Source organism: Bubalus kerabau, chromosome 15 (genome assembly GCF_029407905.1).
Source record: "Bubalus kerabau isolate K-KA32 ecotype Philippines breed swamp buffalo chromosome 15, PCC_UOA_SB_1v2, whole genome shotgun sequence".
Classification (NCBI taxonomy): domain Eukaryota; kingdom Metazoa; phylum Chordata; class Mammalia; order Artiodactyla; family Bovidae; genus Bubalus; species Bubalus kerabau.
Window position 1 is genome coordinate 51,350,225 of NC_073638.1, and position 18,079 is coordinate 51,368,303.

The 18,079-nt window shown below is 42.9% G+C and overlaps 1 protein-coding gene across 2 annotated transcripts; it reads left to right on the forward strand.

The window, feature by feature from the left end:
* On the forward strand, nt 1-11,900 carry TRIM21 (tripartite motif containing 21). Of its 2 annotated transcripts, none has more exons than XM_055548913.1 (7): nt 1-69; nt 1,663-2,106; nt 2,602-2,697; nt 3,956-4,186; nt 9,452-9,474; nt 10,700-10,800; nt 11,096-11,900. In XM_055548913.1, exons 2-7 carry the CDS (start codon nt 1,699-1,701, stop codon nt 11,641-11,643), a joined length of 1,407 nt encoding a protein of 468 aa, XP_055404888.1. In that variant the 5' UTR covers nt 1-69; nt 1,663-1,698; the 3' UTR covers nt 11,644-11,900. The 2 variants fall into 2 exon arrangements, with proteins under 2 accessions (XP_055404888.1, XP_055404887.1); XM_055548912.1 differs by lacking the exon at nt 1-69 and adding an exon at nt 498-745.
* The last annotated feature ends 6,179 nt before the right edge of the window (nt 11,901-18,079 follow it).

Consider the following 18,079-nt stretch of genomic DNA (forward strand, 5'->3'; position numbering starts at 1 on the left):
AGATTTGCCGTGGACGGGAAATCGAAAGTGAAATAAGGAACGGGCTGCTACCTACTGCGTCTTGAAAAGGTGAGTGAACTTGGCTAGACAGAGGTACCCCAGCTCTCCCTGGGGGACCTCTATCCCCTGCCCCGGGTCTGAAAAGCCTCATCCAAGCCGTCCCCACCCCTAGAAACTTCGATCTCAGGTTTTCTTTCGCAATAGGTCTCCCTCAAGCCTAACCCAGCAGTTCTTCCCCTGCAGCCTGGGAGGAGGCTGGGCTGTAAACCTGACTGGGATGTCCCCTGGAAGGAACTCGGATTGCCCTGCTTCCGCCAACACCTGAGCTGGGAAGAAAGACCCAGGGAAACTGGGAGAACTAGGATGGCAACCTAGCTCGGGGGTAGTCCAGGGGAGCCCGGTGTGGGGTAGGTCCGCGATCCCTTAGACTGCTGCTGCTGCTGCTAAGTCCCTTCAGTCGTGTCCGACTCTGTGAGACCCCATAGACGGCAGCCCACCAGGCTCCCCTGTCCCTGGGATTCTCCAGGCAAGAATACTGGAGTGGGTTGCCATTTCCTTCTCCAATGCATGAAGGTGAAAAGTGAAAGTGAAGTCGCTCAGTCCTGTCCGACTCTGAGCGACTCCACGGACTGCAGCCTACCGGCCTCCTCCGTCCATGGGATTTTCCAGGCAAGAGTACTGGAGTGGGGTGCCATCGCCTTCTCCGATCCCTGAGACTGCTATCCCCAAAAGGCTCCCTCTGCAGGTGAGAGAGACAGGGTTGCTTAGGATATTAGAAAACTATGGGTCTATGCCCTAGAAGAAACAAAGGCGGTGCCAGGTTCAGAGTAGCTGAGAAGAGCCCCGGAAGTTCTTAATAAACCACACGCTTCTGTGTGTATGCACATACATATATATACACACATATACATATGCGTATGTGTGTGTGCTCAGTCGTGTCTGACTTTTGCGACCCCATGGACTGTATGTAGGCCACCAGGCTCCTCTGTCCATGGGATTTCCCAGGTAAGATACTGAAGTGGGTTGCCATTTCCTTCTCCAGGGGATCTTCCCAACTCAGGGATCAAACCTGCTGTCTCCTGTGTCTCCTGCATTAGCAGGTGGATTCTTTACCACTTGCACCACCTAGGAAGCCCATGTACTTAATACGGATATCCTTATAAGAATATGTAAGAATAAATATTCTTATATATATTCATGTTACCGATAATTAGATACCAATAACTCCTACCTATAGAAAAGATTGATGAGAATGTATGTGAAGCACGTAGCACCTGACACATGGAAGGAGCACAGTCAATGGTCGCTACTGTTAAGATTAGCTTCTCAACAGAGTGGAAGACCAGTGGCCTGAGGCAGAAGATCAAGAGGTAAAGCCTGGACTCTGAGGGGTTAAGCAGAGATGAATATGATGCAAGTCAAATTGTAAGCAGCTGTCTCTCAGGTTCTCAACAATTCTTGCTATCTCTTGGGGACTCATTGTCCCCTTATGTCTGACTGAATCAGTGACCCAGACTCTGGAAGAGGAGAGCTTGCTATTCAGGTTGAGGTCCTTGTCTTTTCTTGTTTTCACTCCCTCCAGTTCACCCTCTTTCATGGTTCCTTTTTCTCACCTGGCTCTTCTCTTCCCTCCCTTTTCTCTTCTCCTCCCCTCACCGCAAGATCTCCCCAGCACTACTGAAGAGGAGCATCACCCCAATGGCCTCAGCCGTACCCTTGACAATGATGTGGGAGGAGGTCACGTGTTCTATCTGCCTGGATCCCATGGTGGAGCCTATGAGCATTGAATGTGGTCATAGCTTCTGCCAGGAGTGCATCTCTGAGGTCGGGAAAGAAGTGGGTAGCGTCTGTCCTGTGTGCCGACGCCACTTCCTGCTCCAGAATCTCCGGCCCAATCGACAGGTAGCCAACATGGTGGACAACCTTAGAAAAATCAGCCAGGGTGCCAAGGAGGGCCCACAAGGGGAGCTGTGTGTGGTGCACAGAGAGAAAATTCACCTCTTCTGTGAGGAAGATGGAAAAGCCCTTTGCTGGGTGTGTTCCCAGTCCCAGAAACACCGTGATCATCCGATGGTCCCTATTGAGGAGGCTGCTCAGGAGTACCAGGTGAGGCCTCAGCACAGAGGCAGGAACAGGTAAAAAGGAGATGGGGGCCCTGTTGACAGCTTTGTTCCCCAGAGCTGGGAATGGGAGAGAGTTACCTGTGGGGCTGGAGAAAGGATAGAGGTTTCCTGCCTTCTACATCTTATTTAAGGGGGAAATGGCAAGCTCAGAACAGTTTTCTCATTCTCCCGGAGCAGGAATGTGCTATGGGAAAATGCTTTAAGAATCTCCTTCCCTTGTGGCCTCCTGCTTAATTAGAAACAAGCAGTTTTCCCCCACCCTTTGTACCCCAACCGTGTGGCCCTATTTTGTAAGAAATATCAGGCTTTTTCCTAAACCTTCCCATCCACAGAGTTCCTACCCCAAACAGACTACAGTCCTTCCTTGTCCTCTGCACTCAGGCTCTTCTAAGAACCAGTATGATCTTCCCCCCACTTCACACCACTGCACCCTACTTCTTGACCTGACTGGGTATCATCTTGCTTTCGTTCTCTGCAGGAGAAGCTTCAGGTGGCACTAAATAAACTAAGACATAAGCAGGAGTTGGCTGAGAAGCTGGAATTGGACATTGCAATGAAGAAAGCATCCTGGAAGGCAAGAGTCATATCCTGAAGGGAATCTTGTATCTGAAGCCTGGGGAGGGTCCAGCTATGCCAGTCCCTATATCTCACTCCCCAAGAACCAGCTGCCCCATAGGTCTCTTGATGGAGGGAATTAAAAGAGTGTAGAGATCAAAAAGAGCTCCCAATCAGATGGAGAGAGAGTCTTAGGAGAAGGTGCTGAGGGACAAGATGCACCCTAATGCTCCTGCTTCTTGAGCCCAGTCTCTGGAGATGACAGCACAGGGCCTCAGGGTCTGGGACAGAGGAATGCCAGGAGAGATGCCCAATGTCAAGAAATGACAAGTTGTCAAGAAATGACAATGACTGTGAGGACCAGACTTAAGGGAGCCATAAAGGCCTGAGATGGGCTTCCCTGGTGGCTCAGATGGTAAAGAATCTGCCTGCAGTATCGGAAACCCGGGTTCAATCCCTGGATTGGGAAGATCCCCTGAAGAAGGGAATGGCTACCCACTCCAGTATTCTTGCCTGGAGAATCCCATGGACAAAGGAGCCTGGCGGGCTACAGCCCATAGAGTAACAAAGAGTTGGACATGACTGAGAAACTAACACTTTCACTTTCAAAGGCCTAAGATAGGAAAACCAGTCTGACCAGGTAGTTACTTGACCATGTCCAGCTCACTGGTCCAAAATGTAATGGAGAGCTAAAGCTTGTTCCACCCCAGGGATTAGGAGGTGGGGTGGGTCAGGGACTAGAAAGGAGCAGAAGGAGCTCATGGCCAAGAGATCCCAGAAGAGGAAGACTTGAGACCCAGAAAGCATAAGGCAGGCTGTGGTGGTATTGAGTGACCCTCCAGTTACAAGCAGGAGAGGGCGAGCATAGAATATCTCAAAGACTCCTTTTTCCCAAACTTAGGAACCAGGTTATAAGCCTGGCTTTGCAGGCTTGTTGGAGTAGGGCCAGGTGTTACTCACTCAGTTACTAAGATATGAAGACAAAGGGGCACATTGAGGGAGCAGGGGTGACTTGAAGGAGGTTGAGGAAATCTCTGATACCACAGGCTGATGCAGCTGTGATAGGAGAGCAACTACGGTGCACCTCCCCACCGCACCCCACCAGTCCCATTCCCCTCAGGCCCAGAAGCCTCACCCACCTCCCTTCCCAGCAAAATTGTGTATGTGTGTATTCCCAGACAGAGCCAGAGTGGAGTAGGAGTAGATATAGATACTTCCATTCCCAAATCTTAGGGGATTATGATTAAAAACCACCTTTCTTTCCATTGACACCAAAGGGGAAGGTTGAGGCGCACAAATTAAGAATTCATGAAGAGTTTGTAAGGCAGAAAAACTTCCTGGCCGAAGAGGAGCAGAAGCAACTGCAGAAGCTAGAGGAGGAGGAGAGGCAACAGCTGAGAACCCTGGGGGACACAGAGGCTAGGCTGGCCCAGCAGATCCAGGCCCTGCAGGAGCTGATCGCAGAGCTGGAGAGGAGGAGGCGGGGCTCAGCGCTGGAGCTGCTGCAGGTGAGGCCTGAGGACAGCTCCTCTCTGAGATTCAGGGAGTAACTGAAAAAACCCAGTTTTTGTGTTCTCTGCCTCTTCAGGGCACACAGAAACTTGGTCCCTGGCATTTTCTTAAATAAACTGGAATTCAGACCTATGAGTGGTTTGCATTCAAAGCCTAGAAAGGTACAAATTAGAAAGGAATATTCCATGCAGTAATGAAAAGAAATGGACATCTCTAGTAAGTGTCTGTTCTAACACACAATCAGATTCATGATCTTGAGAACGTACCTTAATCTTTCTGAGGATCAGGTTTCTCCTATGTTAAATGGATATTATGAAATTACATATCTCAGGGCCCCAACCTTGCCACCAATTCCTTCCATAACTCTAAATTAAGTCATTTTCTTTTCCTAGACCTAATTTCTCCATTTGTAAACAAGGGCAGCAGGGAATAGGCTAAATGACAAGGAGTTCCCCAGGCTTTAGTTATAAATGTAACATGTTTACACTTCTATGAGCTATATATGTATAACTGTATCACTCTGCCATATACCTGAAACATTGTCAATCAACTGTATTTCAATTTTATAAAAAGAAAAAAAAAAAGAGGCAGAGAACACAAGGGATCTGTTCTTGGGAGAACCCCATGGGGTCTGCTCAGTTTCAGTACATAAATATAAAATGCTTAGAACAGTGCCTGGCACACAGTATGTGGTTGCATAAATATTATTTAATTTTATTATCATTTATGTTATAAAATACCTACTGAATACCTGCCTCTGAGGAGGCCTTAAAAATAGCTGAGAAAAGAAGAGAAGCAAAAGGCAAAGGAGAAAAGGAACGGAGTTTCAAAGAATAGCAAGGAAAGAGAGATAAGAAAGCTTTCCTCAGTGATCAATGCAAAGAAATAGAGGAAAACAATAAAACTGGAAAGACTAGAGATCTTCAAGAAAATTAGAGATACCAAGGGAACATTTCATGCAAAGTGAAAGTAAGTGAAAGTGAAAGTCACTCGGTCATGCCCAACTCTTTGCAACCCCATGGACTATTCAGTCCGTGGAATTCTCCAGGCCAGAATACTGGAGTGGGTAGCCTTTCCCTTCTATAGGGGATCTTCCCAACCCAGGGATCGAACCCAGGTCTCCCACATTGCAGGTGGATTCTTTACCAGCTGAGCCACAAGGGAAGCCCAAGATGGGCACAATAAAGGACAGAAATAGTATGGACCTCTGAAACTCCAGTACTTTGGCCACCTCATGCGAAGAGTTGACTCATTGGAAAAGACTCATGCTGGGAGGGATTGGGAGCAGGAGGAGAAGGGGACAACAGAGGATGAGATGGCTGGATGGCATCACTGACTTGATGGACGTGAGTCTGAGTGAACTCTGGGAGTTGGCGAGGGACAGGGAGGCCTGGCGTGCTGCGATTCATGGGGTCGCAAAGAGTCAGACACGACTGAGCGACTGATCTGATCTGAACAGAAGCAGAAGATATTAAAAAGAGGTGGCAAGAATACACAGAAGAACTATGCAAAAAAGATCTTTATGACCCAGATAACCACAATCGTGTGATCACTCACCTAGAGCCAGACACCCTGGAATGCGAAGTCAAGTGGGCCTTATGAAGCATCACTACGAACAAAGCTAGCAGAGGTGATGGAATTCCAGTTGAGCTATTTCAAATCCTAAAAGATGATGCTGTGAAAATGGTTTACTCAATATGCCAGCAAATTTGGAAAACTCAGCAGTGACCACAGAACTGCAAAAGGTCAGTTTTCGTTCCAATCCCTAAAAAAGGCAATGCCAAAAAATGCTCAAACTACCACACAACCGCACGCATCTCACACACTAGCAAAGTAATGCTTAAAATTCTCAAAGCCAGGCTTCAACAGTACATGAACCATGAACTTCCAGATGTTCAAGCTGGATTTAGAAAAGGCACAGGAACCAGAGATCAAATTGCCATCATCCATTGGATCATCAAAAAGGCAAGAGAGTTCCAGAAAAACATCTACCTCTGCTTTACTGACTACACCAAAGTCTTTGACTGTGTAAATCACAACAAACTGTAGAAAATTCTAAAGATATGGGAATACCAGACCACTTGACCTGCCTCCTGAGAAATCTGTATGCAGGTCAAGAAGCAACAGTCAGAACTGGACATGGGACAACAGACTGGTTCCAAATCAGGAAAGGAGTACATCAAGGCTGTATATTGTCACCCTGTTTATTTAATTTATATGCAGAATACATCATTCAAAATGCCGGGCTGGATGAAGCACAAGCTGGAATCAAGATTGCCAGGAGAAATATCAATAACCTCAGATCCATAGATGATACCACCCTTATAGCAGAAAGTGAAGAACTAAAGAGCCTCTTGATGAAAGTGAAAGAGTAGAGTGAAAAGGTTGGCTTAAAGCTCAACATTCAGAAAATTAAGATCATGGCATCCAGTCCCATCACTTCATGGCAAATAGATGTAGAAACAGTAGCAGACTTTATTTCGGGGGGCTCCAAAATCACTGCAGATAGTGACTGCAGCCATGAAATTAAAAGATGCTTGCCACTTGGAAGAAAAGTTATGACCACCCTAGACAACGCATTAAAAAGCAGAGACATTACTTTGCCAACAAAGGTCTGTCTAGTCAAACCTATGGTTTTTCGAGTAGTCATGTATGGATGTGAGAGTTGGACTATAAAGAAAGCTGAGCACCTAAGAATTGATGCTTTTGAACTGTGGTGTTGGAGAAGACTCTTGAGAGTACCTTGGACAGCAAGGAGATCCAACCAGTCCATCCTAAAGAAAATCAGTCCTGAATATTCATTGGAAGGACTGATGCTGAAGCTGAAACTCCAATACTTTCTCCACCTGATGCGAAGAACTGACTCATTTGAAAAGACCCTGATGCTGGGAAAGATTGAAGGCAGGAGGAGAAAGGGAGGAGGGGATGACAGAGGATGAGATGGTTGGATGGCATCACTGACTCAATGGACATGAGTTTGAGAAATCTCTGGGAGTTGGTGATGGACAGGAAAGCCTGGCATGCTGCAGTCCATGGGGTCTTAAAGAGTCAGACACAACTGAGTGACTGAACTGAGTGACTGACCTACTGAATATAAAAACAGTAGGTTGGAAATGACAAAATGAAGCTAAAAGTAAAATAACTGAGAAAATAAAATTAAACCTTGTGCACGTTATTTTGCTCTCCCAGGAAAATAAGGACAAAGAAATGAGAATTTTAGAGAAATATTAAAATATGACTTTGTTTCTCCCTTATTTGGCCTAAGCCAGTATTCTCATTTGGTATTACAGCTTTGATGTATATGCTCATTGCACAGATTATTGAGTTATATAGCCATCCTTGTCATTTTGCTTTTTCTATGCCTGTTTACTAATCTTTAAATGGAATATAAATAACAGTACTTACCTAATAGGAGCTTATAAATAATTAAACAAGTTATACCAAAAAAAAAATCTGTTCTAAGCAATAGTAGCCATGTGTTGTTACTGCTACTTTTCCTAATTTTTGTTTTTTGTTGTTCAGTCACTAAGTTGTATATGACTCTTAACGATTTCATAGACTGCAGCACACCAGGCTTCCCAAAGTTTGCTCAAATTCATATCCATTGAGTCAGCAATACTATCTAACCATGTCATCCTCTGCATCCCTCTTCTCCTTTTGCCTTCAATCTTTCCCAGCATCAGGGTCTTTTCCAATGAGTCGGCTCTTCGCATCACGTCGCCGAAGTATTAGAGCTTCAGCATCAGTCCTTCTAATGAATATTTAAGATTGATTTCCTTTCAAATTGACTGATTTGATCTCCTTGCAGTCCAAAGGACTCTGAAGAGTCTTCTTCAGCAACACAATTCTAATTTATTTCATAATACTATAAATAACTGAAAATTCTTAAGTAGCACATAAAATTGTCAGCATTCAGTCCCTCATGACAATGCAATGAGTTGGCTGCTACCATTATTACCCCTATTTCATAGATGAGAGAACTTAAGGTGCAAAGAAGTTAAGAGATTTAGTGATAGACTGAAGCTAAGAAACTTAACCAAGTTCGCCTGAATAAGAGGTATTATCAGCTAAGTAAGAGGTATTAAGTAGAACACACATCAATGAATTTATTTTTTAAATAGTTTTTTTTAATAAATTCACTGATGTGTGTTCCACTTAAAAATCATCTCACACCCAGCAATGATGAGCTTCCCTCACTTTGGGAAACTTTGGACTACATGGTCTCAAAAGTCCCTCTGCTGTAGCATTCTGTGGTTCCTCTTTTCCCCATACCTTTTCATTGTCTCTTGGTCAGATACAATCATGAAAAAATTTGTTTGTACATAAAAGCCAATAAGATTGATTTGACTTAACGGCTCTCTTCTTCCCATGATCTAAATCTTCTGCCCTTCTCTGAGTGGAGCTCTCTGAGGCACTTTTGACAGGGCCTAGGAGCCTGCCAGTTCCTGGGTAAGGACCCTAGACCCTGCCCCATAACATTCTCAGATGCTTTGGTTTCACATACATGACAGGGACAACATTAACCATAGTGTAGGACAGCGCTTTAAACCCTTCCTCCCCAGCACTGCAAATCCACAAATGAGAGCAGTTTCTGTGCATTCCGTGTGTCCTGACTGGGCCATTCTTTCTTTGTGACTGGGTCTGGGCCTCAGCCAGGCAGAGCTATTTGCTCCTTTCTTCTCCCCCAGGAAGATTCCATCAGGAAGAATCTGATCTTTTTAATTTGTTTTCTGAATCAGATTTTGTAAGCTACTCTTCCTTCCCCTCTCAGAGAAGGCAATGGCATGCCACTCCAGTACTCTTGCCTGGAAAATCCCATGGACGGAGGAGCCTGGTAGGCTGCAGTCCATGGGGTCGCAAAGAGTTGGACACGACTGAGCAACTTCACTTTCACTTTTCACTTTCATGTTTTGGAGAAGGAAATGGCAACCCACTCCAGTGTTCTTGCCTGGAGAATCCCAAGGACAGCAGACCCTGGTGGGCTACTACCTGTGGGGTCGCACAGAGTCTGACACAACTGAAGAGACTTAGCAGCAACAGCAGCAGCTTCCTCCCCCTGATTACAGGTCACACCCATGCTGGGTTTCTGCTTCCTCATCCATTTCAAGGTGGTCAGAGGCATTTTTCAGGCCTTGGTCCAGAGGCTTGAGGCAGAGCAGTGTTCTGTAGACCTCAGGGTGACATCGCTTTACCCACACGACTGAAGTCTCAGTTGTAAACTAGTGACTCCAGAACTTACTGTCTGTTTCTTGTCTCCTCAGGAGGTGAAAAGTGTCCTGGAAAGGTAAGGAAAGGTTTTCTTCATTAGAGAAGGGGGAAGTATATATCTTAAAAAAGAGTTTTAGTTAGAAAACATGCATTGAAGTCATCCCTATCCTCCTTCCTATTCTCAAAGACCCAGTCCTCCTTAAAATATGTTCTGGTCTCAGAAGACTAATTACTGGACATCTCAGTTGGTGAATGTCAACCCACTCCAGTATTCTTGCCTGGACAGTCCCATGGACAGAGGAGTCTGGCAGGCTACAGTCCCTGGGGTCACAAAGAGTTGGACACGACTGAGCAACTGAACACACACAGTTGGTAAGGTGCCCAAAGTAACTGGCATGTCATATCTTCACAAAGTGAAATAATGGACAGGGAAGTTGAGTTTACAGTCTGCTGGGACTCTTTTAAAAAGTATCTAACTGGTTTCCAAAAGAGCCATGGGTAAGACCCACAGCATGGGTGAGACTCCTTGAGGTTCCTCATGGAGGTGATTCAGCCTGTATCAGACACCCTGAGTTATGAAGTGAAACAGAAGGTACTTGTGTAATGACCTAGGACCCGGAGAGACATACAGGCTGGCCAGATGACACAGACACTCATGTAGCCATCAAGGCTTAGATAGAAACAAAATCCTACCTACTTTTGCCCTCCGTCCCTAACACAGATCTTAACACAGATTGTTGTAGTTGTTGTTTAGTTGCTGAGTTGTATCCAGGCTTCCCTGGTGGCTCAGATGGTAAAGAATCCGTCTGCAATGTGGGAGACCTGGGTTAGATCCCTGGGTTGGGAAGATCCCCTGGAAAAGGGAACAGCTACCCACTCCAGTAATTTTGCCTGGAGATTTCCAAGGACAGAGGAGCCTGGCATGCTACAGTCCATGGGGTCACAAAGAGCTGGACATGACTGGGCAGCTTTCACTTCACTGTGTCCAACTTTTTGCAACCCCATGGACTGTAGCCCCAGGTTCTTCTGCCCATGGGATTTCCCATACAAGAATACTGGAATGGGTTGCCATTTCCTTCTCCAGGGAATCTTTCTGACCCAAGGGATTGAACCCATGTCTCCTGCATTGGGAAGTGGATTCTTTACCAGTGCATCATCTGGGAAGCCCCCCTAACACAGGAGCTGTTTGCAAATTTGCATCAGATTAAATTATCAGTCATCCACAAGGGTGGTATAGCCATCGGATTTGGGCAGGATGAGGTAGGAGTTGGAGACAGGGTCTCTAATTCTTTTTCCCCCAGGAGTGAATCCTGGAACCTGAAGGAGTTGGATGTAGCCTCCACAGACCTGAGGAATGTATTCTATGTGCCTGGGATTAAGAAGATGCTGAGGACGTGTGGAGGTGAGGCCAGCACCAGGGGTGTGGGACTGTCTTGCCAAGGGAGTGAAGGGGATAAGGAGGGTGCCCAGTGCATCCCTGGGTTGGAGAGAGATGGCAGGTTAGAGTAGGTGAGGCAGGTGCAGAAATAGGGAAGGTGGTTCCCTCAAAGTTCAGGGCAAGGGTCAGAGTTGGCTAGGGGTTATCTCCTCACACAGTGAGGCTCAGGGTCACCCCTTCATCCTCATCCCTCCACTGCTGGCACAGGGTTGCTGACTCTGCACAGTCTCCCAGCCTGACTGTGGCCCTCTCTCTGCAGTACACATCACCCTGGATCCACAGACAGCCAATCCGTGGCTCATCCTTTCAGAGAATCGGAGACAAGTGAGGCTTGCAAACACCCGGCAGGAAGTGCCTGAAAATGAGAAGAGATTTGATACTTACCCCATGGTACTGGGTGCCCAGCGCTTTGACTCCGGGAAAGTTTACTGGGAGGTAGATGTGACGGGAAAGGAAGCCTGGGACCTGGGGGTTTGTAGAGACAATGTGCGGAGGAAGGGACAGTTTTTGCTCAACTCCGACACTGGCTTTTGGATAATCTGGCTGTGGAACAAACAAAAATATGAGGCTGGCACCTGCCCCCAGACTCCCCTCCACCTTCAGGTGCCTCCAAACCGAATTGGGATCTTCCTAGATTATGAGGCCAGCACTGTCTCTTTCTACAACATCACTGACCACGGCTCCCTCATCTACACCTTCTCTGAATGTGCCTTTGCTGGACCCCTGCGGCCCTTCTTCAATCCTGGTTTCAATGATAGAGGAACAAACTCAGCCCCTCTGATCCTCTGTCCACTTAAGACAGGCTGATAGGGATCCAGATTATTCTCTCTGGACACAAGCAACCCCTCTGTTGGTTCCACTCCTCAGCCAGTGACCCTGTCTCATGTGCCCATGAACTCCAAACCACCTTTGTCTCTGCAGATGTATCAGGATACCACAAGCAAACTGGCCCCAAGGTCACCCGCAGTCTATGTCAAATGACCTACAGCACCAGGCAGGATTCCTGCCCTATGTTGCTTTATGATTCCCTCCATGAAATAAACTACTTGCATTTGGCCCCCAAACTCACCTGGATCAACTAAAGCATGTTTCTGCCTTCTGCATGTGACTTCAAGTTTTGCTTTTTCCTCTCCATCTCTAGGCTTTTGGTCCAATCTCTACTATGTATCTTGCAAAGTGAAAGTGAAGTCACTCAGTCATGTCTGACTCTGTGCAACCCCATGGACTGCAGCCTACCAGGCTCTTCTGTCCATGGGATTTTCCAGGCAAGAGTACTGGAGTGGGTTGCCATTTCCTTCTCCAGAGGATCTTCCCAACCCAGATCGAACCTGGGTCTCCCGCATTGTAGGCAGACACTTTACCATCTGAGCCACCAGGGAAGTCCCATGTATCTTGCAAAGGACTTCCTAAATAAATTGTTCTCAATCTAATCCTATCATTCCTATCTTGTATACCTCGAGGATTATCTTCCCAACATACATCTGATCAAGAGTGGCTTCACAGTGCCTATAGGAAAATAGGCATTAACAGGCATTAACTTTTAAAATGAAGGCTGAATTATGCATGTCTTAGGTTGCCATGTTAAATATCTAACCAGCTATGATCCCTCATTTCCACTGTTATCTCCCAACCACATCTTGTTGATAGTGGTGTTGGTTAAAGAACATATCAACATAAATGGCCAGTGTGATAGTTTTTTGATAGACCAACTTGCCTAGGCTATAAGCCCCCAGGTTTTCAATCAAACACTAATCCAGATTGTTGCTATGAACGTATTTTTGTAGATGTCATCAAAGTCCATAATGATTTGACTTTAAATAAGGGACATTGTCCTAGATAAGCTGGGTGGGCCTAATGTTCAATCAGGTGGAAGTCTAAGGGCAGATCTGAGGCTCCTGTGAAGAAGATAGTCCACTTGTGAATAGCAGCTTCAACTCATGCCCAAGAGTCTGAACTTCACCTTCCTCAATAATCTGCCCTGTGGATTTTATGACTTGTCTTGCCAGCCCTCCCAGATGTATAAGTGAATTTCTTATCATAAGCAAATCTCATAATATTTATTTCCTGTTCTCCTCCAGTTGAACCCTAACTGGTGTGAAGGCCAGGAAGGAGGTAACAGCATCACCTGATTTCAGCACACACTTTTCTTGAATTTAAACTTTTTAAGTTGGCACAATGAAGCTCTACATGTGAATGTCAGTAGGCTGCCTGAGAGCCACTGTCCTTCCAGGAAATGTGATTCCTTATCTAAAATAGAATCTCAGATTGCCCTTAGCACATATGCTAAATATTTCATGAAAAACTTAGATATTACACAAAGATGTCAGTGACCTTAAAAAAAGCTGTTGTTTTTAGATCTGTCTTAACACTGGACAGAAAGAAGGTACTTTGATGGAAAGATAGCAACAACAGAATCCTCAGGCAAGAGACAACATCACAGAGCTAACTCAATGTAAGTTGCCAAAGGTGACCAGTGTGTTGGTTGATACACTAGAGAGAATATGGAGAATTCGATTCGTCATGAATGGGATGTGCTGGGGGAGGGTTGGATTCTGTATATCCAACATGGGTCAAAGAAATATTTTTTATTAGAAGGGTAGATTATGAAATCAGCTTTTCTACTTCTCTGCTTTGGGGGTGGTCAATGTAATTGATGATGGGTTTTTCCCCCCTTCAGTTGATATGCTGATGTGAGGACACTGCCATAATGATATAAACTTAAATAAATTTTTATTTCTCAAAATCTGAATGCCTTGGCATATTGGGTTATCCTGATGTTTGCAGATATATTACACAGATGACATACTGCCATCCCCTGCATCTCCACCAAAAAAGAATTAAATAGTAGAGGTTTCATAGTATCTCAACTTTTATCCCCACCAATAATTACTAATAAGTGATCCAGGTACACTCCAGCATATCACACGTAAGATTATCATACTAAGTGAAGTAAGCCAGAAAAAGACAAGTATCATATGATAACACTTATATGTGAAATATTTAAAAAATGATATAAATGACCTCATATATGAAACAGAAATAGACCCACAGATATAGAAAACAAACATGGTTATTAAAGGGGAAAAAGGGGTTGAAAGAGATAAATTAGGAGTTTGGGATTAACATATATACACTACTTTATATAAAATACATAACCGAGAACCTACTGTATAACACAGAAAACTATACTCAATATTTTGTATTAACTTATAAGGGAAAAGAATTTGAAAAAGATTAGATACATGTGCATGTATAATTGAATCACTTTGCCATTCACCTGAAACTAACACAGCACTGTAAATCAACTATGCTTCAAAAAAAATTTTTTTAATTCTCTTGAGAAATGAGTAATTAGCCTCCAATTAAAATAAATAAATTTATATTAAAAAAAGGACAAAAACAACAAAACAAAGAAATGAGAGCTTTACCAGCAACAATTCTAGTTTTGATTAATATTATCCTTTACAACTCAAATAAGGTCTCTTAACTTTTTGATCTCTTTTGATACCACAACTTCCTTTTGAAATATTGATAGAAGAAGCAGAAATTATTATAGCAAAGTTTTAAAGATAAACAAGCTAAGACAGGAAGATGTTAAAAATCTGTCCAGTGCTTACTCTTTGTCAATATTCAAAATCCTATTTATACTTTAAATTTTTGGTTCTATCACAGCCATATGATAAAATCATGATCAAGAAATTTAAAGATTATGGTGCCCCTCACTTATTTATGAAAATATCTTATATTAAAACATTTCTTAAGATCAAATCAGCAAATTTCAAGTATATAATACCATGTTTTAAACTATAGTCACCATACTATACATTAGATCCCCAAACTGAAAGTTTGTACCCTTCAAGCAATATCTCCATTTACCCTACCCCTGTGCCTCTTGAAACCACCATTATACTCTCTACTTCTGTGAGTTCAATTTTTTTTTTTGATTCTCCGTGCAAGAGAAATCATACTGTTTTTGTCTTTCTTTTTCTGGCTTATTTCATTTAGCATTGCATGCAGACCCTTTACCATCTGAGCCACAAGGGAAGCCCTAGTATAAGGTACTCCACGTTTATTCATGTTGTCGAAAGTAGTAAGATTTCTTTATTTTTATGATTGAATAATATTCCATTGTGTGTATGTACCACATTTTTCTCTTTTTTCTCCCAGCTTTACTGAGATATAACATTTTGTAAGTTTAAGGTGCACAATGTAATGATTTAATACACATATATATGGCAAAATTATTACAGTAAACTTTGTTAACACATCTATCACCTCACATAGTTGTATTTGTATTAATATATGTTTGTGGTGAGAACTTTTAAAGTCTACTCTCTTAGCAACTTTCAAATATACAATGAAGTATTATTAACTATAGTCATCATGCTATATGTTACATCCTCATAAAATACTCATCTTAATACTGAAAATTTGTACCCTTGACAACTTTTACCCATTTACCCTACCCCCAGACCCTCACCTCAGGCAACTACCAATCTTTTCCCTGTTTCTATGAGTTTCTTTTTAATTCCACTTATAAATGAGATCATAAGTATTTATCTTTAGCTTATTTCATTTAGTTCAATATTTTCAAGGTTCACCCACGTTGTAACAGATGGCAAGGTTTCTTTCTTTGTATGGCTGGATAACAGAAGTGTGTGTGTGTGTGTGTGTGTGTAATATTTTATCTATCAATTCATTTGTCAATGGACATTTAGGTTGTCTCTATGCCTTAGCTATTGTAAATAATGCTTCAGTGAACATGGGAATGGATATATCTCTTTGAGATACCGATTTTGTTTTCAAATACACAGAAGTGCAATTTCTGAATCATATGATAATTCTACTTAGGAACGTCCATACTGTTTCCATATTGGTTCCACAAGTTTACATTCCCATCAACACCACACAATGGTTCCCCTTTCTCCATATCCTTGCCAGCATTTTTCATCTCTTATCTTTTTGATAATATCCATTCTAACAGGTTTGGGGTGATACCTCATTGTGGTTTTAACTCACATTTCCCCGGTGATGTTGAGAATCTCTACATGTTCCTATTGACGGTTTGTATGTCTTCTTCAAAAAATGAGTAATCAGGTCTTTGCCTATTATTTAGTCAGGTTATTTCTTTTTGATTGTGTGTGTGTGTTATTTTGCTATTGAGTTTTGCTAACTGAGTTGTTTTGTTTTTTTTTTAACTTTACAATATTGTATTGGTTTTGCCATATATCAAAATGAATCCGCCACAGGTATACATGTGTTCCCCATCCTGAACCCTCCACCCACCTCTCTCCCCATACCATCCCTCTGGGTCGTCCCAGTGCACCAGCCCCAAGCATCCAGTATCGTGCATCGAACCTGGACTGGCGACTCGTTTCATATATGATATTATACATATTTCAACGCCATTCTCCCAAATCATCCCACCCTCTCCCTCTCCCACAGAGTCCAAAAGACTGTTCTGTACATCAGTGTCTCTTTTGCTGTCTCGTATACAGGGTTATTGTTACCATCTTTTTTTTTTTTTAATTTTATTTTATTTTTAAACTTTACACAATTGTATTAGTTTTGCCAAATATCAAAATGAATCCGCCACAGGTATACATGTGTTCCCCATCTTTTTAAATTCCATATATATGCATTAGTATATTGTATTGGTGTTTTTCTTTCTGGCCTACTTCACTCTGTATAATAGGCTCCAGTTTCATCCACCTCATTAGAACTGATTCAAATGTATTCTTTTTAATGGCTGAGTAATACTTCATTGTGTATATGTACCACAGCTTTCTTATCCATTCATCTGCTGATGGACATCTAGGTTGCTTCCATGTCCTAGCTATTATAAACAGTGCTGCGATGAACATTGGGGTACACGTGTCTCTTTCCCTTCTGGTTTCCTCAGTGTGTATGTCCAGCAGTGGGATTGCTGGGTCATAAGGCAGTTCTATTTCCAGTTTTTCAAGGAATCTCCACACTGTTCTCCATAGTGGCTGTACTAGTTTGCATTCCCATCAACAGTGTAAGAGGGTTCCCTTTTCTCCACACCCTCTCCAGCTTTTATTGTTTGTAGACTTTTGGATCGCAGCCATTCTGACTGGCGTGAAATGGTACCTCATAGTGATTTTGATTTGCATTTCTCTGATAATGAGTAATGAGAAAATAGAAAGAGAAATTAAGGAAACAATTCCATTCGCCATTGCAACGAAAAGAATAAAATACTTAGGAATATATCTACCTAAAGAAACTAAAGACCTATATATAGAAAACTATAAGACATTGGTGAAAGAAATCAAAGAGGACACTAATAGACGGAGAAATATACCATGTTCATGGATTGGAAGAATCAATATAGTGAAAAAGAGTATACTACCCAAAGCAATTTATAGATTCAATGCAATCCCTATCAAGCTACCAACGGTATTCCTCACAGAGCTGGAACAAATAATTTCACAATTTGTATGGAAATACAAAAAACCTCGAAGAGCCAAAGCAATCTTGAGAAAGAAGAATGGAACTGGAGGAATCAACCTACCTGACTTCAGGCTCTACTACAAAGCCACAGTCATCAAGACAGTATGGTACTGGCACAAAGACAGAAATATAGATCAATGGAACAAAATAGAAAGCCCAGAGATAAATCCATGCACCTATGGACACCTTATCTTTGACAAAGGAGGCAAGAATATACAATGGATTAAAGACAATCTCTTTAACAAGTGGTGCTGGGAAAACTGGTCAACCACTTGTAAAAGAATGAAACTAGAACACTTTCTAACACCATACACAAAAATAAACTCAAAATGGATTAAAGATCTCAACGTAAGACCAGAAACTATAAAACTCCTAGAGGAGAACATAGGCAAAACACTCTCCAACATACATCACAGCAGGATCCTCTATGACCCACCTCCCAGAATATTGGAAATAAAAGCAAAAATAAACAAATGGAACCTAATTAAACTTAAAAGCTTCTGTACAACAAAGGAAACTATTGGCAAGGTGAAAAGACAGCCTTCAGAATGGGAGAAAATAATAGCAAATGAAGCAACTGACAAACAACTAATCTCAAAAATATACAAGCAACTCCTACAGCTCAATTCCAGAAAAATAAATGACCCAATCAAAAAATGGGCCAAAGAACTAAATAGACATTTCTCCAAAGAAGACATACAGATGGCTAACAAACACATGAAAAGATGCTCAACATCACTCATTATCAGAGAAATGCTAACTGAGTTTCATT